General features: G+C 41.2%; 1 protein-coding gene across 6 annotated transcripts in view; it reads left to right on the plus strand.

Moving 5' to 3' along the window:
- Positions 1 to 26,263, plus strand: part of Ctps2 (CTP synthase 2) — a 177,098-nt gene that overhangs the window by 3,728 nt on the left and 147,107 nt on the right. For all 6 annotated transcript variants that reach the window (XM_055615783.1, XM_055615781.1, XM_055615784.1 and 3 more), the window contains 6 exons: positions 4,445 to 4,615; positions 7,703 to 7,803; positions 10,931 to 11,047; positions 11,184 to 11,267; positions 12,391 to 12,471; positions 20,188 to 20,336. In XM_055615783.1, coding sequence (XP_055471758.1) covers positions 4,445 to 4,615; positions 7,703 to 7,803; positions 10,931 to 11,047; positions 11,184 to 11,267; positions 12,391 to 12,471; positions 20,188 to 20,336 — 703 coding nt within the window. The remainder of the gene's footprint in view (positions 1 to 4,444; positions 4,616 to 7,702; positions 7,804 to 10,930; positions 11,048 to 11,183; positions 11,268 to 12,390; positions 12,472 to 20,187; positions 20,337 to 26,263) is intronic.

Below are 26,263 nucleotides of genomic sequence, written 5' to 3' on the forward strand. Positions count from 1 at the left end.
AGCTGAATGGACTTAGAGGTGGATGTGAGCTTTCTTACATGGGTACTTTGGGGACCTGAACTCTGGTCCTCTGCAAGAGCAATAAATATGCTTAACTGTGGAGCCATTTCTTGCTCTTTGATCCATTGTTTTGTGTTTTGGGTAATTTCTCTAGGCTAGACTTCCAGAAGTAGACTTGCTGGATCGGACCTGAGAAATGTGCAAATGTTCTTGTGGCCATTGATCAATTTTTTAGATCACTGATGACAGTCCATGTCAAGTCTTTGGAAATGTACCATTTTCTATGGACTGTGTCTTGTTTTATTTTATCATAAAAGTACTATATTCCTCTTAACATTTCCCACTGCTGGAGTAACTAGGGACCTCCAGTCTGTTTCCTGAGTACTGAGTGCTGGAGTGCTAGGATCACAAGCATGATGCTGTGTCCAACTACCATTTACATGGATGCTGGTGATCTGAACTATATCCCCAGGATTATGTGACAAGTGCTTTACACACTCTGCCATCTCCCTGACAGTTTTCTTTGATTGTATTGTAGCCCAGGCTAACCTAGAACTCACTCCATAACTCAGGCTGGCCTCAGATTCACATTATCCTTAGTCCTCATATCTCATCCTCCTGAATTCTGGGATTATAGGCTTGAGTCACCACAGCCAGGCATATATTAGTTATTTTAAAAAGTCATTAATACTAGGCTTGGTAACATATGCCTATAATCCCAGAATTTCAGAGATGAGACTGGAGGAATGGGGCTTCAGGGAGGGAATCAAGGCCAGCTTTAGTCAGCTACATAGTCAGTTAGAGGCCAGTTTGGGCTACAGGCGACCATGTCTCATAACAACTACAACTTCAAGGCAAGCCTGGGATACCTGAGACCCTATATCAAAAGAACAAGGACAAAACCAAACCAAAACAAAACAAAACAAAGCAATAAATAAATAAATAAACAAACAAACAAATAAAAATAAAAACAAGGGGCTGGATGTCTCTCATTCTGTATAATGCCATATAACCATACAAAAGTGTGTTTGTATCCCCAGCTGCGGTGTTGAGCATCTGAAACTCCAGTACTCATGACAAATGGATCTCTGGAGCTCATTGGCTAACTAGCCTAACAGAATGGATGATTTTCAGTTTCACTGGGAGACAAATTCAGGTCATGCACATACGTGCACACTTGCTTTCATACTTCCACATATCCTCAGGAATACATGCTTACAACACATGCACCAAAATAAAAGGCATTAGCTTTATTTTTTTATTTACTTGCATTTTATTTACAAGCACCATGGTGTATAGTAGCCAGAGAACAACTTATGGCAGTTAGTTCTCTGTCTTTTTTTTTTTTATGATTTCTTTTTTTTTCTTTTTAAAAATTTTATTTCAGTTTATTTAGTTTACATCCCAAGGGTGTCCTCTCCCTCCTCTCCTCACATTTCATCCTCTTGACCTCCTTGCCCCTTCCCTTCTCCCTTTCCCCCCAGAAAAGGTTATCTCCCCTCCTCCTGTATCAGTCTTCCCCAAGCACATCAAGTCACATCAGGACCAAGCATATCCTCATCCCCTGAGGCCAAGCCAGGCAGACCTGCCAAGCAGAAGTGATCCAAAAGCAGGCAAAGGGTCCATGTTAGAACCACCCCACCCGACTTGCCAGGAAACTCACATGAAGACCAAGCTACCCATCGGCCACATATGTGCAGGAGGCCTAGGTCCAGACCATGCATGGTTGTTAGTTGATGTCTCAGTCTCTGAAAGCCCCCATGGGACTGGGTTAGTTGTCTCTGTTGGTCTTCTTGTGAGTTTCCTGTCCCCTCCACGTCCTTCCATCTTTCCCCCAACATTCCCACAGGACCCCCAGAGCTCAGACCGATGCTTGGCTGCAAGTCCCAGCGTCTGTCTCCATCTGCTGCTGACTGGTGACAGTCATGTTAGGCTCAGATGACAGTCATGTTAGGCTCCTGTCTGCAAGAATAGCAGAGTATCATTAATAGTGTAGGGGCTGTTTAAAGATTTATTTATTATGTATACAGTGTTCTGCCTGCGTGTATGCTTGTAGTAGGCACCAGATCTCATTGCAGATGGTTGTGAGCCACCATGTGGTTGCTGGGAATTGAACTCAGGACCTTTGGAAGAGCAGCCTCTGATCCATCTTTCTAGCCCCCCAGTTAGTTCTCTTTCTATCATGTGAGTCTCAGGTTGAATTCATGTTGTCAGGTTTAGCAGCAAGCACCTCTTCTTGCTGAGCCATCTTACAGGCCTCAAACCTTTATTCATGCAAACAGAAAAGTACATATATCTTAAGAGTATGGCTTTGATGATGAATTTTATCAAAATGAACCTACTGTGTGACTAGCCCTGATAGATCACAGGACAAAAATCCCCTTTATGGGGCTGGCTAGTTGACTCAGTGGGTAAAGTTGCTTGCTGCCAGGGACAAGCCTAATGACCTTAGTGATCCTCAGACCTCACCAAGAGGTAGAAGAAGACAATCAGCCCCAAAAAATTTTCCTGTGACTTCCACATGTGAGCCTTGACACACCACCCCCCTCCTTTATCATGCTCTCACACACAATAATCGTAAATAAAATATTACAAAGGAAAACAGTGAATTTTCTTTTGTGTCCCTTGTTCTTTATCCTTAACTCTTAGGGTATCTTCTGTCCTGTTTTATAGCATGAAAACCATGCATTAATTTTAATTCCCCCCCCCCTCTTTTGGTAGATGAGTTGTTTGCTTCCAATTACTGGCTTCAAGCAAACCTTTCACCCCAGTATTCCCAGTACCTGAAATCACAGGATAGTACTACCACACCCAAGGAGCTTTTGAACTTTCATTTTAATTTTGAAGTTAGTTGAATCTTACAGTTATACTGTTTTTTTTTTTTTGTTTGTTTGTTTGTTTTGTTTTGTTTGTTTGAGACAGGGCTTCTCTGTGTGTAGCCCTGTGGCCTTGGCTGTCCTGGAGCTCACACTGTACACCAGGCTAGACTTGATCTTACAGAAATCCTTGATCTTACAGAAAGCCTCTGTCTCCCAAGTGCTGGGATTAAAGGCATATGCCACCGTGCCCGGCTTTTCTGCTTTAATTTTTAAAGATAATCTAGGCCTAAAAGTTAATTTCTAAAAAGAAATTGGTAGGTGTCTATTTGCAATTTTAAAAATAAGGGTGTTTCCCTCTTTCTCTCTCTCACACACACACGTATTTTTTTTTTTCCAGTGTAGGGATCTAACCTAGATCCTCAAGGTTGCTAAGCAAGTTCCTACCACTGAGCTATAGCCCCATCTCACATAATGCATTAAAAAAGATTTACTTATTTCTTTATATATAATATATAAACATATCTATGTATAATATATAGATATAAATAAATATACACACATACATACATACACACATACATATACCACACTATATAGACCTGTTTGGTCTAGAAGTCATTATGTAGATTAGGCTGGCCTTGAACTCATAGGCATTTGATATTAAAAGTAACGTGCTACCACTACTGGCCTTAAGATTTATTTATTTTTATTCTATGTGTCAGCATTTGCCTACATGTATGTATGTGTACCACATGTGTCCTTGGTACCCAAGGAAGCCAGAAAAGGGAGTCAGATCCCCTGGAACTATAGTTATAGACAGGGGGTGCTGGAAATGGAGTGCAGATCCTTTGGAAGAATAGCATGTACTATTATCTGCTGAGGCATTTCTGTAGCCCATTTTGAAGAATGTTCTCACTGTATAGCCCTGGCTGGCCTGAAACTACATATACCAGTCTGGTCCCAAACTAGACCATATAGTTGGTCACAAAACAAGTCTCAACAGATACAAAAATATTGAAATAATCCCATGTATCCTATCTGACCTCCATGCATCTTAAAAAAAAAAGATTTATTTGTTTATTTTATATATGAGTGTTCTATCAGTATGTACACGTGTGCTCCAAAAGAGGGCATCAGATGACATTATAAATGGATGTGAGCCTCCATGTGGTTGCCAGGAATTGAGCTCTTAAAAAAAAAACAAACCACTGAGCCATCTCTCCAGAGTGGTTTCCATGCCTCTTTACTTTGGACTTCAGTCACTTTGACTAGTCCTGCTTTGTTCGGAACTTTCTTTTGTTGTTGTTGTTTGTTTATTTTGTTCTTTTTTTAAATTTCTTTTATAGTACTAGGGATTGAACCTAGGATCTCATGAAAACCAGGGAAGCATTTTGCTACTGAGCTACATCCCAAGCCTTGTTTTTCTCCTTTTATTTTAAGATATGGTCTCTCAAAATTGCCCATGCTGGCCTTGAACTCTCTGTTGCTCAGGCAGGCCTTGACCTTAAGAGTCTTTCTGCTTCAGCTTCACAAGTGCTAGGATTACAGGTGTGTGTTACTTTGCCTGGCTGGAAAATAATCTGTTGGGAATAAGTTTTAATTTCTACACTGCCTTTTGATTGTAGGTGAAGTATTTGTTTTAAATGATGGTGGAGAAGTTGATTTGGACCTTGGAAACTATGAAAGATTCTTGGACATTAATCTTTATAAAGACAACAACATCACCACTGGGAAGATATATCAGCAAGTGATCAATAAGGAGAGGTGTGGTGATTACCTGGGGGAAACTGTTCAAGGTATTTTTACTATACAACATTGTGGACCCTGGGTGCTAAACATAACTCAGGAGAAACTGTATTTAACAGAAATGGGAAGGTTGTGGGCCCGGAAATCTCTACTTTTTTTTTTTTTCACTCAGAAATGTAAAGATTGCCTTCCCTCCAACGTTCCTGAATATATTTTCACCAGTTTTTGTTATTAGATAATAGCTTCTAATTTTAATTTTCTTTCTTTCTTTTTTTTTTTTTTTTTGGAAATGGTCTTATGTAGCCCAGGAAAGTGTCTAACTTACTATCCAGCCAGGGATGACCTTGCATGTAATGATCCTCCAGCCTTCATCGCTTAAGTGCTGGAATTATAGGCATGTACTACCACAACAGTTTATGCAGTGTTATGGATCAAACCAAGTGCTTTATGCAGGCTAGGCAAGGACTCTATTAGCTGAGCTATATCCCCAGGTCCTGCTTTTATTTATTTATTTTTTTGTTGGTTTTGAGACAGTTTCACTGTGTGGCTCTGGCTTGCCTGGAAGTTGCTATGTAGACCAGGCTGTCTTTGAATCTACAGAGATCCACCTGCCCCTTTTCTATGGCTGTGATAAAACACTGACGAAGGCACCGCATAGAAGGGTTTATTTGTTCTTACAGTCCAGTGTACAATACCATTTCGTGGGGTGAGGTAATGCAGCAGCAGATAGGCATGACAGCTCGAGTAGCAAGCTGAGAGCTCACATCTTGAACAACAAGCAAGAAGCATGGTGTGAGGCTTTTAAACCCTCAAGCCAACTTCCAGTGACATGCTTCCTCTAAAGGCCCTACTTCTTAGATGCCATCAGCTAGGGACCATGTATTCAAATGCCTAAGACTATAAGGATCATTTACTTCAAATCAGTACAGTCTGTTTTCTTGAGTGCTAGGAATAAAGGAGTGAGCCACCATGCCTGGTCTTTATTTACTTATTGTTTAGTCCCCCCGCCCCAGAAAGGGTTTCTCTGTGTATCCTTGGCTGTCCTGGACTCACTTTGTAGACCAAGCTGGCCTCGAACTCACAAAGTTCCTCCTGCCTTTGCCTCTGTAAACGCTGGGATTACAGGCATGTACCACCATACCCAGCTTTGTTTCTTGCTTTTTTGAGACAAGGTTTCTTTCTCTGTGTATCCCTGACAGTCCTGGAACTCACTCTGTAAACCAGGCTACCCTTGAACTCAGAGATCTGACTGCCTCTGCCTTTGAGCTGTGGGATTAAAGATGTGCTGTGATGACATCACGGCAGCTACCACTACCACCACCAGTTTTTTGTCTTGTCTTGTTTTGTTTTGTTTTGTTTTGTTTTTTCTTTAAATAAGACAATGTCTCATACAGTGGTCTGGACTGGCCTGAAATTTACTTTGGCGCTCACACTGACCTTAAACTCATGGCAGTCATTTTGTGTCAGTCTCCTATACCTGGCCTTGTTGCTATTATTTTATTACATTTATTTTTATTTTATTTTGTATGTATATGTGTGTGCATTTTTTTGGATGCTTGTATGCCCATAGTGCACATATGGAAGTCAGAGGACAACTTCAGGAGTTGGTTCTCTTCTTCCATCACATGGGGTCAGGGATTTGAACTCTGGTCTTCAGACTTGTTGGCTATCACCCTTATCCACTGAACCACCTCACCATAATTATTATTGTTTCAAACTATTAAGTTCATGAACTGCAGATACAGTTGTAATCCTAGCATTTGAGAGGTGGAGACAGGAAGGGTCGGTGTTCAAAATCATCTTTAGCTCCAGAGTAGGTTTTAGGCCAGCCTGAGCTATATGAGTCCTTCAAAAAGAAAACCATTAGGGACTGGAGAGATTGCTCAGGTGTTAAGAGCACTTGCTGTTGCAGAGTACCATAGTTTGGTTCTCAGCACCCATATGGTGGCTAATAACTGTGTATATCTCCAGTTCCAGGGGATCCAATGTCTTCTTCTATCTTCTGAGGGCACCACACAAGCACTTGATGCACATACATACACGTAGGCAAAACAACCATACTCAGCCGAAAATATAAATTTATCTGTTCTCATTCTTTTTTAAATTTACTTATTTCATGTGTATGGTTGTGCAGAATGATACAGAATCATTGCTACAAGTTCAAGTGCATCCTGATCTACATAGCATGTTTCAGGCCACTCATGACTACACAGGGAGATCCTGTTTAAAAAAAAAAACCAAAAAAACAAAACCCACAAATATTTTACGGTAATTTATTACAGAAACCATAGAAAGCTAAAACAATATCCAGCTGGATTTTGAACTCTCCATGCTGGATCCCTGGTGAGTAGGTGGGCTTCATTTATACCCTTGGAGTGGACCTCTCCACTGGCTGCTGTTACACCAGAGTCCTTAGCACCTACCCCTGTACAGCTGCTGTGTATCCTCCACCATGGATTCTAGTATCTGGTTTACCCAGAAGCCCCCCTAGCCCAGTTCTCAGATGGCATGATAGGTAGTTACTAGTTTTTTTTGCACCCCCCCTTCAGGACAGGGTTTCTCTGTGTAGCCTTGGCTTCAAATTCACAGAGATCTTCCTGTCTCTGCCTCCCTGAATGTTGAGATTAGAGACATGCACCATCATGCCTGACTTAGGTTTGGTTTTTTTTTTTATTTTTAAGAATTATTTTCATTAATGTGTGTATGTACAATATGTATGCCATATGTGTGTGAGTGCCCTTCGAAGCCAGAAGAGAGTATTGGCGTCCGTGGAGCTAGAGTTATAGGCAGTTATGAGCTTACAGATATGGATGCTCGGAACTGAACTCAGGGTCTCTGGGGAAGCAGGAAGTAATAACTGCTGAGCCATCTCTCCAATTAGATGTTTTTTTACTGCTGATCAAAGTTAGCATTTCTGCTTTCTGTTTCTTGTTCTCTGCATCTGGTCTGCTTCAAGAGCAAAGGCCTATCATGGGAACGACTAGCCTTAAATTACTCAGTCCAGCCTGGTTCCAGTGATGGAGACAATGGCATAAGAACCCTAGCTGGTCTAATTTGCTTGGTGGCTTTCACATTATTTGGGAGGTCCAAATGAACATGAAGTAACGTGCTGTGTTGTTTGTTCCTTCTTTCTGCAGTTGTTCCTCATATTACTGATGCTATCCAGGAGTGGGTTATGAAGCAAGCCAAGGTGCCTGTGGATGGGAATGAGAAAGCTCCCCAGATATGTGTTATTGAGGCAAGTATGGACCTTTTCTTTATAAGCTACTTTCCCGCTGGGTCTTGAAGCATCCAGTCATCATTCACTCTCCCCTCCTGGGTGCTGTAAACTAGGCTTGGAGGTGGGGTTCCAGCAGCTAACAAGAGAGGTAGTCACAAGTCAGTTATTAAACACATGATCACATGTTCTCCTGAGGTGAGTATGCAGTGATCTGTATGCAGACAGATAAATAAAGAAGTCAGTGTTGGGTTTGGAGCACGGAATGGGCAGTTTCTGTCCCTAGTTTATACCAAGAAAGTGCTTCCTTTTACAAACAAAAATGTGTGCAAATAGACCACTCATATACATAAAATAAATAAATTAAAAAAATAGTTGGAGAGCTGGGTGTGGTGGCACATGCCTGCAATCCCAGTACTCTGGGAGGCAGAGGCAGGCAGACCTCTGAGTTCAAGGCCAGCCTGGTCCACAACCTGAGTCCAGGACAGCCAACACTACACAGAGAAACCCCGTTTCAACAAAACAAAGAGCTGGAGCTGGGCATGGTGGCACACATCTATAATCCCAGCAGTCTGGGAGGCAGAGGAAGGCAGATGTCTGAGTTCTAGGCCAGCCTGCTCTGCAAAACAAATCCAGGACAGCCAAGGCTACACAGAGAAACTCTGTCTCAAAAAACAAAAATATCCCAACAAACAAAAACTAGATAACATCAAAGAGATATTTTTCTTCCTTATAAATTTTCACCTATTCATGGAAGATGACTTCATGAAAGCTGTATCATGGAGTCTTCTTGTAGTTAACTTTCCACTTTTCTCTCTCTCTCTCTCTCTCTTTTTTTTTTTTTTTTTTTGGTCTAAAACCATGTAGTACCAAACACTAATGTATGTTTCTTAAACATATATGATCAGTTTTTTTTGGTTTGGGTTTGATTTTGAGACAAGGTTTTCACACTATGGTCCAGGTTAACCTGGGATTCATTATGTAGCCTAGGCTTGCCTATAACTCACAGTAGTCTTTGTGCACCAGCTTCCCAGAATTATAGTAGCATGTCACCATTTCAGATTGTATAGTAGTTTAACTTATAAGTTGGTAGATAATAAAAGTTTGGAATGCAACAAAATGGAACAATTATAAGTACATTATTTAATAAACGCCAACTTACGGTAAGAAGAGACTAACTCAAGGGTTCTGAATATAGTGCTAAGGGTGACTGACCTAGAGGCAGAGTAACGGAAACTTCCCAAGAGGATGTTATACCACAGTTGACCACAGGAGGGCAGTAATAGATAAGATTTAAAGTCAGTCTTCTTTCTTCACTCTCCAATGACAGCTACAGGATTATCAAGGAGAAGAGGAAGCTGGAGTGCTATGATCCAGCGCCCCAGAGGCTGGGGAAGGAGATTGAAGCTAGCTAGGGCTACATATTGAGCTTCAGTCCAGTCTGAGCTACAAAGTCAGACCCTGTCACAAGCTCTCCCTCCCCCCAAAGAAAACAAACTAAGAAGAGAGGAGAAACAACAAACAAACAGGGGAGGGCTAAGGGTATATGCTCAGGAGTAGGACATTTGCTTAGTATATGTGAGACCCTGGATTTTGTTTCCAGTACCACAAAAACACAAAGGACGAATTCCTCTAAGTTGTTGCCACATGGTTTTGTTTAAGGGCAGACTTTGCCGTTTTTCAGACTGGGACATGCTATATAGCCTTGGCTGGCCTGGAACTGGCAGGCTGACCTTGAACTCATTGAACTTAGGAAGCTCCACCTGCCTCACCAGCCTCTATCCTGAGCGCTGAGATTAAAGGTGCCAGCCACCATTCCTGGTCTGCTTTTTACATTTCTGTGTTCATTTGCGGTGTAGGTGAGTGTGCATACCCATACATGTGTGTGCACATGTATTTGCGAATCTATGGAAGCCAGGAGTCTACACTGGTTATCTTCCCCAGTTGTCCACCACCTTACTGTTAGGGACAAGGTCTCACAGAACCTGTAGATCATTTATTTGGTTGGCCAGCAAGCTCCAGGTATCTGTCTGTCTCTGCCTTCCACCTTTCTGTCTGAATGCTGGGGTTACAGGCACACACTGCTGTGTACAGCTTTATTTATGTGCTGGGAATTGAAACTGGGTCTGCAGGAAGAGCAGCCAGTGCTTTTAATTGCTAAGCCGTTTCTTCAGTCTCAGAGTCAATCTCTCTCCTCTCCTCTTTCTCCCCCCTTCCCCCTCTTCCCCCCTACCTTCTCGTTTTAAGACTGAATATCACTGTAACCAAAGCTGGCCTGGAACTCAAAATTTAGCCCAGGTAGGCCTTAAACTCAAGACAGTTCTTCTGCCCTATCTTCTTTTTGTCACCATACCTGAATTGTTTTTTGACATATGATATTCCAGGTTAGTCTTTAATTTGTGATCCTCCTGTCTTTGTCTCCCCAGTGCTAGGATTAGAGATATGTCTTACCAGACCATGCTTTTTTTTTATTAATAGTTTTATTGTTTAACTAAATATCATGAAATTTCATTCACCTTAAAAGTGTGTAATTTAATGATTTTAAGCATTTATAGACTTCCGTTTTTTGTGAAAGTATTAAATTTCAGTTCTTATCCTCATTCTATTAAAATTCTTTCTAAAGCTGGAGATGGTGATGCATACCTTTAAATCTCAGCACTGAGGAGGCAAAGGTGGTAAATCTCTGAGTTCAAGGCTAGCCTGGTCTAAAGAGCAAGGAGTTTCAGGACAGCCAAGGCTACACAAAGAAACTGTGTGTCAAAAATCAAAACAAAACAAAACAAAATTATTTCTAATCCATGTGTAGTGGCTGATGTGAGATGTTCAAGGCCAGTCTGAATTCCAGATCACCCTGAGCTACAGTGTGAAACTCTCAAAAGTAATTAATTACTTAATTTAGTTGATTGTTGTGGTACACACCTTTAATTCCAGCACTTGGGAGACAGAGGTAGTAAGATGTCTGTGACTTCAGAACCATCCTGGTTTATACAGGGAGTTTCAGGTCAGCCAAGACTACATAGTCACTGTAATTGTAGTGACTGTTTTACTAGAAAAAAAAAATTACTTAAGAAACAAGAAAATTTCATTGATTTGTGTACTATGGGAAAAGTTTGGTCCTTTGTGTTTTATTTTGGTTCTCTACCCTTAGCTGGGAGGCACCATTGGAGATATCGAAGGAATGGCATTTGTGGAAGCATTTCGTCAATTTCAGTTTAAAGCAAAAAAAGAGAATTTCTATAATATTCATGTCAGCCTTGTACCAGAGGTGAGTTTTTCCAGATAAGTATGTGGATAGTAACTTTGATCAGCTTTTCGCTGATATTTTATGTGACATACATTTGAGATTCAAGACCCTTAAATTAGATAGCCAGTGATACTGATGGGAACTCATTTCTTTTTAGCCCAGTGCTACTGGAGAACAAAAATCCAAACCTACACAGAACAGTGTCCGTGCCCTGAGGGGGTTGGGCTTGTCTCCAGATCTGGTGAGTTAAGCACTGTGGGTGAGTTTGTCTCTAAGTTCTTTTGGAGTAGGACCTCCATGTCACAAGCTGTAGTAGCACTAACAATAGCTTGTTTACATTTTTGGGTTTTGTTCTGGGGATGGAACCTAGGGCCTCACACATACTAAGCATGTGTTTTGCCTTTGAACTATATTTCTAGGACCTTAACCTTTAATCACACAACTGAGTCATTTGTCCCTCTCAAATGGTTCCTATGACAATAAACTTTTTCTGTCTGGCAGCCATGAAAAGATTATTTCTTTATCCTCAAACTGGCTCCATTGATAGAAGGCCAGATATAATGCCCTGTCACTTATAAGGTCCCTGCCTCCTTCAGAGTAAATGTGACTCCTGGGGATTTTCCTGTGACCCTTCAAGGACTGGCTTTCTTTGCTGTGAGTTCTAGTCTTAGAAGCAGTGATGTGTTCTTATAATAGGTAATCTAGGTATAGCCATCAGCTTGTCATGAGGTGGTGAATAGGGGTTCGAAAAGCAACTGCCTATTTTTATAAGTAAGAATTTATAGCCAGAGGGTGTTGCCTCATGCCTTTAAACCTGGTATATGGGAAGCAGAGGCAGGTGAATCTCTGTGTGTGTGAGTACAGCCTGGTTGACAGAGCTAGTTCCAGGACAGCCAGGGCTACACAAAGAACGCTGTCTTGAAAAACCAAAAAAAAAAAAAAAAAAAAAAAAAAAAGAATTTATGAACACACTTTTACTCATTTATTTACTGTAGCTGTATCTGTTTTGGCACAGGACCCTGAGTGCCTTACCTGGAAAGCTAAAATATTTCCTATGCGGCCCTTTAGTGAAAGCTTGTCAACTCCTGATCCACCTCTTCTTTTATTTAGTGAAACAGCCTGTTAACAGTCCACCAGAGACATTTCGATGTTTTGAGTTATTCTGTTGAACCTAGTGAGGTATGGTTTTGCTAGTGATCAGACCAATTTCTTATGGTACAGAGGAATGCCCAGAGTGGGACATGTGCATCCTTTGTCTAGTCTCCTGTATAAAAAACAGGAATATAATGTCTTTCTGACAATGAATAGGGCAACTTCATCAGGCCTGTTCCCATTTGCTGACCGCTGATAACTGTCTTTCACAGATTGTTTGCCGTAGTTCAAAACCCATTGAGATGGCTGTGAAAGAGAAGATTTCTATGTTTTGTCATGTGGATCCTGAACAGGTTGGTGCTTGGTGCTCTTTAGATTAAAATTTGTTTACTCATCCATTCACTCATCTGTCTGTCTGTCTGTCTCTCTCTATCTCTGTGTGTGTGTGTGTGTGTGTGAGAGAGAGAGAGAGAGAGAGCGCTTTTGTCATAACCCATGTGTAGAGATCAGAGGACAACTTTGTGGATGAAGTCCATTCTGTCTTACCTTTACATTGGTTCCAGCGATCAAGTCAGGTTGTAAGGATATGTGGCAAGTGCCTTTACTCACTGAGGTACAGGGTCAGAATTCCTGATTCTCTTACATCCCATATGCTGAGAACACAATCATGGGCCACTGCCTGAAGCCCAGGGTGGGCTTTTTAGCTCAGTGAAACTTCTAGTGAGAGAACTCTGTGCTACCTCTAGCATTTTTCTCATCCTGTGTTTTGCTGGGATTTGTACCTGTTACAACTTAACACACGTTAAACCACACAAGTATGCTGACATCTCAAGCTATATTTTCTAATCATGTAAGTGGCCCAGCTTATCTCATTTATCCAGAAATTACCATGATTTGGGCTCTGGCCCTCTACTCTGCAGGACTTCCAACCTGGGTATTCCGATATTTAGATTTCATTTTTCTTTCTAGCTCTTGTTCCCAATAAGCTTGGAGTAATGAGGGGTTGCAGTTGGCTATAGTTTATAAAGACTGGTATGACTGGAGCTCAGGAACAGAGTGAGGCTTGCTAGACACCCTTTATGTGAGCTCTGGATTCTCTGAAGTCTCTTGGCTGCTTAATGGGGCGTCTGTGCTTGGGGAGTGGGCTGATAGCACGCCCCCTGCTTGAGGTTTCCAAGCCTGATCTGCTTTGAAAAGAAGGGACTTGTCTTTCTCTGTGTGTGTTCTCTTAATGTCTCAGGCACTTCGTTCTGGCTCAATTGTTTTGTGTACTCTTCCTCTTGGTAGACAGTGCTTGGCATGTGGGTTAAGCAAATACAGCCTTATTTCCAGAATAGAAGAAGGCAAATAAAGTGTTTTACGTTGGAGTGCTGAGAGCTCAGAGAAGGAAGGTAGAATTCCAGCTGTGGCCATTGTGGAGCCTAAGGCCTGTAAGCAGTGATCGAAGCTTCTTTTATTTTTAAATTTATCTTTATTTTGTTATATGTATGTGTGTGGCTTTGTTCAAGTGAGTATGGATGCCCAAAGATGTTGTGGGTGTCAGATCACCTGGAACTGAGTTACAGGTGTTTGTGAGCCATCTGATATAGGTGCTAGAAATTGAACTTGGGTCCTCTGCAAGAGCTATATGTGTTCTTAACTGATGAGCTATCTCTTCAGCCCCAGTGATCCACTCTTGTTCTGTTCTTTCTTTTCTTTGAGACAAAGTTTCCTGTAGCTCAGGCTGGCCTCAACCTCTCTATGTAACTGAGGGTGACTTTGAACTCCCGATCCTCCTCCTACCTCCCATGGTGTATGTCACAGCCTTATGATGATGGATGAGTAAATAACTCCATGCTTTCTACTTGTGGAAGTTTCTGTTGTTGATAGATTAAGTGATTTTTTAAAAATGTGTGGCAATGCATGTTTGCACGAACGTATATACACCATGTGTATGCCTAGTGCCCAGGAAGACCAAGAAGATGGTTGTAAAATCTCCTGAGACTGGAGTTACAGTTGTGAGCTCTCATTCAGGTCCAGGGAACCAAAATTGTGTCCTTTAGAAGAACAGTAGCTTTTGAGCCCATATTTTTGAGACAAGGGCATTGTAATCTAGGCCAGGCTGGCCTCAGTCTTGTGATCCTGCTGCCTCAGCCTCCTGAGTGCATAGATAAGAGATGAGTGACAACATGCTTGACCTGAGATTAAGTAGTTGTTTTTTTGTTGTTGTTGTTTTTGTTTGTTTGCTTTTGAAAATGAGTGTCATGTCTCCTAGGCTGGACTTACAAATGCTGATAGAAATCCACCTCCCTGCCTGCTTTTTTTTTTTTTTTCAGTGTTGCTGGTGTTGCTAGACAAGTCCTTTCACACTGAACTCCTCCCTCTTCCAAGATTTAGCTTTGATTAGTAATTGGGATAGAGCCACATATTGTACATCTTGGGTCTTGTAATTGCCCTGGTATGTGCACAGTGATGCAGTATAGTCTAAATAGCAAGTTGGCAATGTTTAAACCAATGAAGAACTCTCTTGATTTTATAGCTGTGGGTTTGGGAAAAGCGAACCCAGAGTTGGCAGAATGTTTTTGGCGTTTATTTAGGATTTGGCAGATCCTTAAATGTCTACAAATAACCTCTCTCGTGTTTTTGAGAGTTATGTTAAAGCCATTAGGTTAAGTGAAAAAAACCCCATGGCTTAAAGGTAGTCTTTAACAGATGTGATTAATTTTCCTCTGGTCAATATGCCTTGTAAATTTACCCAAGAGAAGGGAACAGGGAACAAGGTGGTCGATATCAGGTGAAAGCAACTACAGTAGCAGGGACAACAATCTGTCACACAAACCTGTACAAGACAAGGTCCATCTAAGAATGTTTTTTTCTGAGGCAACACTGGGCAGTACACATAAGCTGTGTCAGTTCACTACCTTTAAAAACATTTTTTTGAGACAGGATTTTCTGTAGCCTACACTGATCTTTACCTTGTTACACAGAGGAGGGTGACCCTGAGTTTCTGATCTTTCTGCCTTAAGCTCCCACAAATGCTGGGATTTCAGGCATGCATGACTATACCCAGCTTTAAATTTTTTTAAAAATTATGTTTGTGTGTGAGAGTGTGTATTGGGTGTACTTGTGCCATGGTGCCCATGTGGAAGATCCAACTCAGGTGACAAGGTATGGTGCTAAGCTCCTTTATCAAGTATACACACACGTGCATACACACGCACTGTTTTTTAATATATACATATACAGGGTCTCATGTAGCCACGGCTAACCTTGAACTCCTTGATCCTCTTGATTGTCTTGCCTCTGCCTTCTAAGTGTGTGGATTACATGCTTGTGTCACCACACCTAGCTTTATACTGAGTTCTGGCACTGACCACCCAGAATATCTAACTCCACTTAAGGAGTAAAGGTCTCCAACTTAAGGAGTTAAGGGCCCAATCCCTTTGAGGTTGCCCTCCACTTTAATAACTACCATAAGTTTCCAGGGGCCTTGAGACACCACCCCTGTTACAGCCAGCTGACTACAGTTTTGGAACTTGCACAGTCTTCTCAAATTTGATAGTTGTTAAGTGACCCAGAGGACTCAATACAGTGTTCTGTTTGCAAGTCCTGCTTTATTATAAAGGGTGCAAATGGTCTGGGAGGGTTCCAAGCCAGGAAGCTTTTGTTCTTGTTGGATCAGGGTGTCTCCCTCCTCATAGTTCACTATATTCAGCAAGTGGCAAGTTCCCCTGAGCATTGTTCTCCAGTTTGTTTTCATAATATATTTATTTATGTGTATATGTGTGTTTTTTTCGTGTGTGTTTATATAGTATGCCATAGCATGTGTGAGTTCAGAGGACCTCTCCTTCCACCATGTGGATTTTAGGGATTGATCTCAGATTATCAGGCTTGGCAGCAAATACCTTTACCTGCTGAGATACCCCATTGCCCATTTCTTCCTGCTGTTTCTAACAGGGTCTGAGTAGCTTAGAATGAGCTACATAATGGATGCTGGCCTTTATCCTCTTGCTTCTGCCTCCCAAATGCTGGGGTTAGAGGTTTGTGCTAGCCTGCTCTCCAGAGATATTTAAAAAAAAAAAAAACAAAAGTCAAACCCCAAATAAACTAAGCAGGGGCTCATTAGTCCTGGCTGGCCTTGAACTAGCCTAGACCTATTTCTGCCTCCTGCGTGCTGCAACTAAAGGTGTGGCTAACCACACCCGTCTTCTCCAGAGGTGTTTAGTTATTTTCTGTATTAGATTGTTTTGTTTGCATGTACACCAGTGCACCATGTGAGTGCTTGATCCCTTAGAGACCCTGAGGCTAGAGTTACATGATGGTTCTGAGCTGCCACGTGGATACTGGGAATTAAACCCAGGTCCTCTGGAAGAGTAGCTATTTCTCCAGCCCCTTCTCTGTAGCGTTGGTTGTTCTGGACTCACTTTGTAGACCAGGCTGGCGTTGAACTCACAGAGATTCACCTGCCTCTACTTTTCAGAGTGCTGAGATTACAGGTGTGTGCCACTGAAACTAGCTCCCTTCTCCAGAGTTTTTTTTTTATTTTTTGAATATTTGCATGGAGACATGGTTGTGGACTAATCGGCTGTGTTTGATCTTAGTCCTCAGCCTCCTTTCCCTCCCCAGATGTCAGTTGGTGGCCCTCTAATCACTTGCTTGGGACTTTTTTTTCTGTGACTATTTGGAAGTTCTCTATTGTTTATTTATTCACTTTACATCCTGATTGCAGACCCCCTCTCTCCTCAGTCTCTACTCACACACTCCTCCTCTCCATTCTCCCCTCCACCTCCCCTCAGAGAACAGGAGGTCCCCCATGGGTACCAACCTGCCTTGGCACATTCAGTTGCTGCAGAACCAGGTGCATCCTCTCCCACTGAGGCCAGATGAGGCAACCCAGTTAGGAGAATGGAATCCCAAGGTAGGCGTCAGAGGCAGAGAGAGCTCCTGCTCCAGTTATTGGGAGATCCACAGAAAGTTTTCCCAGGACCACCAGGAAACATATCAGTTGCATAACAAAGACTCTTGTATCAATCAGGGAATTTGAGGGTTTTTTGAAGCTTTGTGTCAGGAACTGGGGACTAAGACCGGGTATAGTCCAGAAAAGAAAATGATGCAGGGCTGAGTACTTGCTGCCAAGCTTCACAACCTGAGTTCCAGTTCTCATGAACGGTAATGGTAGAAGGAGAGAACCAGCTCTGCAAGTTGTCCTCTGACCGCCACACACATGTGCACCGTACATGCTCTCTCTCTCTCTCTCTCTCTCCAGAAATGTAAAGAAACATAACAAAACAGGTGAAGTACTTGGAAATAGCCTGTGTCATCCTCATGGGAACTATGTCTTTAGATGATGTACACCTAGTACAATGTGAAAATAATACAAACAAAATGGCATTGTCTAGAGAAGTGTATGGACATGTTCAGTACAGATTTGTTGTTCCCTGAATGTTTTTGATCCACATTTGGTTGAATCTGCCAATGTGAAACTGGCAGATAAATATATATGATATATTATTCTTTCTCTCGTATATATGTGCATATATAGTATTTTATGTCTATATTTTATTATACCATTATATCCATTCTTTCAGGGTATAGTAATGAACTCAGAACTCTATGGTTAAAGTAATCTTGTACTAATTCTGACTCCTTTTTAGTTTAGTGGGCTTTCTTTTTCTTTTTCCCTTCTTACATTGCTTTTGTTTTCTTTGGGGTGGGGGAAGGCTTTCAAGACAGGGTTTCTCTGTGTAGTCCTGAATGTCCTGGAATTCATTCTATAGATCAGGCTGGCCTGGAACTAAAAAATCTGCCTGCCTCTGCCTCTTAAGTTGGTAGTAAAGGTGTGTCCCACCACTGCTCAGCTCGATTGCTTTCTTTTTATGTGTGTGAATGTTTTGCATGTATGTATGTATGTGTACCACATGCAGGCCTGGTGCCTGTAGATGTCAGAACAGGTTGTTAGATCCCTTGGAATTAGAGTTAGTGATTGTTTTTACTCACTGTTTTATTGCTATGAAGAGACACCATGACCAAGGCAGTTCTTATAAGATGAAGCATGTAATTGGGGCCTCGTTTTCAGTTTTAGAGATTTAGTATGTTATCATCATGGTTGGGAGCATGGTGGCATGCAGGCACCAGAGCAGTAACTGAGAGCTATACCCTGTCCATAGGCAGAAAAAGAGAGAGAGAGAGAGACAGACAGACAGACAGACAGACAGACAGACAAAGACAAAGACAGGGTGAGAGACTGATTAGTCCTGTCAGGGGCTTTTGAAACCTCAAAGCCTGCCTCCAGTTACACAATTCCTCCGACAAGGCCACACCTACTCCAAGGCCATACCTCCTCATCCTTCTAATCCTTTCAAATAGTTCCGTTCCCTGGTAACTAAGTATTCAAATATATGAGCCTATGAAGGCCTGTTTTATTCGAACAATCACATTGATGGGTATGAGCTACCTTGTGGGTGCTGAGAACCAACCCTGGTTCTTTGAAACAATGACAAATACTTTTATGTGCTGAGCCATCTCTCCAGCCCATATTCTTTCTTTCTTTTTTAAGAAAAAACTTGCAACATTTATTTATTGTTTGTACATGTATATTCCTGAGTTGGGAAGTCAGAAAACATTCCTGGGGAGCCACTTCTCCCTTCTACCATGTGGATCTCAGGGATGGAACTCATGTCGTTAGGCTTGGTGGGAAGTGCGTTCACCAGCTGAGTCAGATCATTAGCTCTTAGTTCTTTTTTTATTGTTCTTTTGCTTTGTTTTATATTTTGAGACAAGGTTTCTCTGTGTAGCCATGGCTGTCTTAGAACTCATTCTGTAAACCAGCTTGGCCTCAAACTCACAGAGATCCACCTGCCTCTGCCTGCCAAGTGCTGGGTTAAAGAAGTGCTCCATCACCGCCTGGCTGATTTTTTTTTTTTTTCATGTAGTTCAGGCTAACTTTGAATTTGCTTTGTAGCTAAGGACGATCTTAAACTTCTGATCCTCCTGTTCTTACTTCCTAAGTGCTAGAATCACTGGTGTGTGCTATCATGCTTGATTTTATGTGGTCCTGGGAGTCGAACCCAAGGTCCTCATGTATGTTGTGCAAGTACTCTGCCAACTGAGCAACATACCTTGCTGCCCTGCTTTCCTTTCAGTTCCTGTGATTAAAATACCCTGCCAAAGCTGGGCTTGGTGGCACATGCCTTTAATCTTAGCACTTGGGAGGCAGAGGCAAGTGTATCTCTGTGAGTTCGAGGCCAGTCCAGTCTATAAAGTGAGTCCACAACGGCCAGAGCTATTACACAGTGAAACCCTGCATCTAAAAAACACAACACAACAAAGAGAAACCCTGTCAAAAACAGCTTGGGATAAAGGATTTTTTAAACTTATTGTTCCAGGTTATATTACAGTCAGTCATTTTGGGGAAGTTAAAGCACAATGAATTTGAAGCAGCTAGTCACATCACATCCACACACAAGAACGGAGAGAAGTAAAGTAATACATATATGCCTAGAGCTCAGCTCACTTCTTTTTTATATGGTCCAATACCCAAACCCAGAGAGTAGGGTCACACAGTTTTGAGATGGAGTCATTTAATGAAATTAAGAAATTCCAAGGCAGATGTGATGACACATGTCTTTAAACCCAGCACTTAGTAGGCAGAAGCAGGTGGATCTCTGTGAATTTGGGGTTAGCCCTTGTCTACATAGTCATTTCCATAGTCTGACATAGTGAGACCTTGTTTTTAAAAAATAAAATATCCCCAGTAGACATACTCAAAGGCCGATTTGGTCTAAACAATTTCTATTGGAGACTCTCCCCGGGCGGTAGATTTTAGGTTGTAGAAAGTTGACAGTTAAAACTAAACATCATGGTTCCCTCTCTCCTTCCCTTCCTTTTCTGAAATTGTATCTTGCTGTGTACCTGAGCCTGGCCTTGAATTTATTATGGTCCTCTTGCCTCATCTTCCTGGGAAGCTGGAATTAAGCCTGAGCCCCAACGTGTAGCTTTTCTTGGTTTTCTTATTTCAGTATAAACTGTCTCTTGAGTTTTGTCTTATTTCAGTATTGTACTAAGAAAGATGTTTTATTATCATTGATCAGGTCATCTGTATCCATGATGTTTCTTCCATCTACCAAGTGCCTATCCTTTTGGAAGAGCAAGGAGTGATTAAATATTTTAAAGAGAGGTTGGACCTGCCCATCAGTAATTCAAATAATTTGCTTTTCAAGTGGAAAGCCATGGCTGACAGGTATGTGAAAGGAATTCTTTATGTAAAATTTTTTCTAAAAATTTTTTCCTATTCTTTCCAGACTTTCTTAGTCTTTATAAATACATAGGAAAATAAGATTTCAGGATTTTATGGTTTTATGTGGGTTTGAACTGAGTTTCTCATGCTTTTGTGGCAAGTGCTTTACTGAGTGAGCTACCATTATATGAACAAAGTTTATTGGATGGAGATGGAGAGAGAGGGAGGGAAAGAGAGAGGGAGAGAGACATGGTGTGGGAAAGGAGGAGGGGGCTGCCCTGACAGAGAAAGAGAGAGCAGGAGAGAACTAGAGAACAAGAGAGTGCAAGAGAGAGAGTTAAGAGGCAGGGGTTCTTTTATCCCAGACCCTTGTGGATGGTGACCAATGATGGTATCGTATTTACTAGGCAACTGAGAAGCAGGCTGCCTCAATGCCAACATTACTCCCTTTTTCTATGTTAAAAAATGAGGAAGTTGGACTGCTTTTTATGTAAGGCAAGTTAAAGTATATAAATGTAAGTTCATTGGAAGCAGCTCTTGGTGGCCATGCAAAGGGGTAAGAGAGAGAGAGGAAAAAAAAAGTAAGAGCATGAAAATGTCTATAGATTACAAGGTGAGGAGGAGAGGAAGCCCCTGCCCTGGAAGTTCAGGGTAGAGGGTAGAGTTGCCAGCCATGCAAGGCAGTAGGTAGGGACTGAGGAATGCTGGGAAAACCTGGAGCTGTTTGTCTTGGGCCTGAAGCACAGCATTCCAGCTTTTTGTTGAGAATAAGTGAATAATGGATGAATATTCTCTTCTGGCTACTTCCTGCTGACACTAGAGTGGCTGTTGGGAGGTCAAAAGGCTGAAATGCTGATCAAGTCCAGGAAGAACAAGTTGTTTTGATGCTGCCCATGATCTGAGAACATCTGTGGCTGGGAGGGAATGTGTAGGTCTGGCTTGACGCAGTCTGTGAGATTAGACTGGAGCATCTGTGAGTAGCTGCCTTGGTGCTGTTGTGGATGTAAGAAACAGCTGGGTCTAGCAGGATACTGGAACATACAAGCAGAAGGTTTGACTCAGTAGATTAGTATGGTGGAATCTGTTCCAACAGCTCGTCAGTGTTGGCCAGAGACCAAGGGTACAGTTGCCGATAGCAGACACAGTTCACCTAGCTAGGATTTCATAGACATGCAAGCAGGGAAGGGAGCGAAACCATGCTGGTAGAGAGAAAAATTTCACCAATGGAGAAGAAGGTCCTAGATGAAGGCTTTGGATATAGGTTGGCAAGGTTTGTCCCAACCAGAAGTGAAGACTCACCAGTCAGCCAGTGTTGGATGTAGGAATGTAACAGTCAGGTAGCCAGGAAAGAGGAGTCCCCAAACCAGGGAAAGGGGTAAGAATCCCACCCTTTGAGATAGGCAATAGGTGAGTAAGTTAAGTTGATTGACAAAGTTAAGTACTTATTTGGATTTCATTTGATCTGAGAGGTGGATTCAGGTGGATATCCTGCAGCTTAAAAGAACTTTTAAGTTTTAGAAAGGAGATAAACTTTAGATGTGTTAGCATCACAATTGTAATTTGTAGTGAAATATACATTATGGAAAAAGGCAGTAGACACACACATTTGTATTAACAGCGTAGACATTCTTTAAGGCGAGCTTTGGAAAGGCAGAAGACTTCCGTGAAGTAGAAGGGGCAAAAGCTCTCTGGATCTTAAGTTTTAGTATGATTATACATTATGAAAAAGAGGCTTTTTTTTTTCTATCTTGAAGACTGTGCATAAGTCTAGCACAATGAGAAACAATTTTTAAGTCTATACTTAAAAGATAAACCAAAGGAAATTTAAAATATTGAGCTTGGAACCATGATAGTGGATTGCATAGTGGAATCTTGTTTTTTTTAAATTTTTTTTAATCAGAGTTAGATTAATAAATCAGAGCTCAAGTGATAAATGTCAAACTATGGACAGTCAATACAACAGTAGCATAGTAACAGGAGGAAATATGAAGCATTTTTATTTATTTAATAAGATACCTTAAATTGCCTTAGACCTTTTAACCTTAATAATTTGCATTTACCAACCTTGAAGTATCTTATTAGACCCTCAAACATTTATCCTCATAACTTAAACTTCTGTATCCTTAGGCTTTGTATCTATTTACTATGAGACATAGGTGAGGGTGCTATGAACATTTATTGTCCTTTAGCTAAAGGAATAGTAAAAGGTTACATCTGAGACTTTTTTTAAAAAAAAGATTTATTTAATTTCATTATGTTTGCATTTGAGTGAAGGTGACAGATCTCTGGGAATTGGGAATTGGTGTTGCAAACAGTTGTAAACCACCAAGTGGGTGCTGGGAATTGAACCTGCAGCCTTTGGGAGAGCAGATAGTGCTCTTAACTGCTGAGCTGTATCTCCAGTTCCTGAGACCTATGTTTTTTTTTTTTTTTTTTTAGTCTGATAACAAACTTAGACTGTGTCTACACTTGACAGTAGCAACTCTAGGAGTGAGGCTTAGGGCCCATCTCCTGCATGAAGAGGACTGAGAAGGCATCTGAAGTTTCCCAAGACAGAGGTTGGCAATATGATTTTGGGACCTGAGTGTGAGATTAAAAGAGTCCTTTAGCATTACTCTGGGCTCGGTGAGGCTGGTGGAGTTTGCTGAATCTAGTAGCCATTTGTCCTCTGCCAGACCAAGGAGCTCGAAGGCTGGAAGTGCCTGCACTGATTAGGCCTCTGTGTCTGCACAGAGGGCTAGCCTGCATGGGAACAATTTGCCTTCCAGAGGCCAGTCTGCCGGAAAGCAGGGTGTGGCTTGTTATGGCAGCCTCAGGACCAGTGTCCCCTTTGGCTGCATTTGAAACAGTTAACTGGAAGACTTGACTTTTGGCTAGACCCCCACGAGATTGTAGGCTTCTTGTTTGTTTGTTTGTTTTTTTTCTTTCCTGTGGGAATGCCAACAGCCTCACAGTAGCAACCAAGGAAGGTCTGGAGCATAGTTTTGCTGTAGGTGAGTCTGTTGGGATGGCTCTTGGAATTATTTTTACCAATTCCTGTATGGTCCTCAGGGATCATCCTCAGCTGTTTAGTTAAGATGGCAGTGAGACCACTTCTGCATATGTAGGACTATAAATATATTTTTTGACATGTTAGAGGACTTGATCATCTATGAGATGACTGATTATTAACTTGGATTTGTTAATCATCAAATAATCAAATATTAGGACTTTAGGTTTTGTCCCTATTAAGTTGGAACCTTAAAAGTCATAAATATAGTCCATTAAAGTGAGAGTATAACAGTCTCCTGTATGACTTTGTATGGACTTTTTATATACTATCTTATTAAAGGCTAAGGCTATACTATAGATTAATAATATTACCGTTTTTAGAAAAAAAGACCAAGCATAATTTAACCTTTTGATAGTGATGATATAGCACAATGACCACGTTTTAACATAAACAAATAAATACCTCTACAATTAATAGATCTTAATTTAGAGTATCCTTGAAATTATATCATATAGTTTAAGGGTAGCTAGGCAAAAACTTTTAGTAACCTCTGAGTTCTGAATTTTAGAATAAACAACATAGTAGAAAGTATAGAACAATTTTAAAATTATATTAGAATTTATTATACTGAACTTATTAGCCAGAAAGCCTAGTGAGTGGTGAATCCATATCACAGGCAGCTCATGTCGGGAGAAACAGCATTTATTTATTAATTTAAAAATTGATAAAGACATAGGCAGTTAGATAGACATTTTAAATTAGCTTAATTTAAATAGACCATTATAACCTTGAAATTTTAGCATCATATAAATTTTTTTTGAACCAGGGTTGAATCATATATTCAGCATGTTGTAAAAATATAACTTTGAATTTAAAATTTTATATCCATTTAAAATGAGACTTGTTGCTTTTAGTCTAAAAGGAGACAAAATAGAGTAATTATGACTAAGGAAGTCTTATAAATGTAAACGCAAATTATATAAATCATTAGATAAGAATTTACAACATTTAAAAAAATATATTTTCTTAAAAGTAGAGTATACAGAAATCAGGAAGAAAGATTTTAAAAGCTGGGAAGTAGGGCCTTAGAGGTCAGATATTTTTGAAAGCCATTGTTTAGACTGCATGGTGTGAGTGTGGTAGGAGTGGGCAAGGGGCATGGTTTGCCTTCTCTATTTTAAAATCATGGCAGCTTGTCACATGTTGTGCACAGCCGTGGTGGCAGCCATATGGCTGTCCTGGCCTGGTTTGAAACTCTCCAAGTGCGCATGGCATGGCTGAGCAATTATGCAATTGAAAACACACCTCTGAGCGTAAGGCACGAGAGCAATGTGGGAAATTCCCTTCCCTAACAGGGATGGTTTAGAAGCAGGGTGTGTCAAAGTCTGCAGTTGCAGTTCTAGCAGCTAGAAATGAAGTCTGGCATGAGTGTACCAGTTTCCTCAAGTGGTTCTAGCACAGAGTGAATTGTGGGCGAGGGAATAGCCCATCATTTGGTACATGGCAGGTCTCAGTGTCTGAGCAGCTGCAAGCACAGGGATAGGTGTGTTCAGTAAAAGGCAGGTAAAAGGCAAAGCAGGGGATACAGCCTTATCAGAGGAAGATGATACAGCCAATCCTGATGAGACCTGATAGGCTAGGGTCAGATAGAAGGGGAGGAAGACCTCCTTTATCAGTGGACTAGGGGAGGGGCTAGGAGGAGATGAGGGAGGGTGGGTGGGATTGAGAGGAAACGAGGGAGGGGGCCACAGCCAGTATACAAAGTGAATAAATTGTAATAAATAATAACAATAAATAAATAAATAAATAAATAAATAAAAATAAAAACATTTGATATTGTTTTAAATAAAGGAAAGGCAGAGCAGTTGAGAGACATTGTAGGTTTTGGGCATGTGTGGTTGAGTGGTGGTTAGTGATAGGTGGAACAGAAGACAAATCTGTTGCAGGTATCATAGTGCATAAGGGGTCTTGGCGTGACCAGACTAGATACTACAAGGAGAGCTTTTCCTGGTCCCATGCACCAATGTTAATTTTATTTTTTTAGAAGTGATGCACACACAGATATTATATGAAAGAGGTTTATTGGATGGAGGGGGGGAGTAGAGAGGGAGAAAGACATGGTAGTGGGAGGGAGGGGGTTCCCCAACAGAGAAAGGGGAGAGAGCAGGAGAGAGCAAGAACACAAGAGAGAGCAAGAGCAAGAGACGAGGCAAGAGGCAGTGGTCCACTTTTCCCAGGTCTCGATGGGTGGCAACCAATAATGACATCATAGGTTACTAGCCAAACAAGAAGCAGGCTAACAATTTTGATTTATGTATTAATATGCTTTTTATTTGCTGAATATTTTTCCCACTTTTTTTTTTCTTTTTTTAATCCTGGGACCAGAATTCAAGGCCTGTGTGTGTTACGCAAGCACTCTGTTGCTGAGCCACATCCTTAGCCTAATTTATAGTTGTAAATGTTTTAGAGCTTTTGTTTTAAGATTTGGCTAACATTTCTTAAAGGTGATCCTTTAAATGGGATGTTTTGGCTCTGTTACTATTTCATCTGGCAATAAATTTGGTGTTTGTTTTAGTTGGTTTGGAAATAGTTTCATGCAGCCTAGGCTTGCCTTGAATGCTTGCTTCTGCCTCCACAGTGCTGGGATTATATAGGCATCCACCAACATGCCCAGCTATCATCAAATAGTTATATGCTTTTAAAATTCTTATTTTAAAATTGTATCTATTTATTTTACACACACACACACACACACACACACACACACACACACACACACACACGTGCACATCAATTAAAGACAATCTTGCAGTAGTTAATACTCTCTCTTAACTCCAGATCCTTAGTTGTATCAGCAGACAAGGTCATTTTATAAGGTTTTGTTTTGTTTTTCCCAGATGGGGTTTCTCTGTATAACTCTGACTGTCCTGGAACTCAC

Source organism: Psammomys obesus, unplaced genomic scaffold (genome assembly GCF_907164565.1).
Source record: "Psammomys obesus unplaced genomic scaffold, mPsaObe1.curated_primary_1811, whole genome shotgun sequence".
Lineage (NCBI taxonomy): Eukaryota > Metazoa > Chordata > Mammalia > Rodentia > Muridae > Psammomys > Psammomys obesus.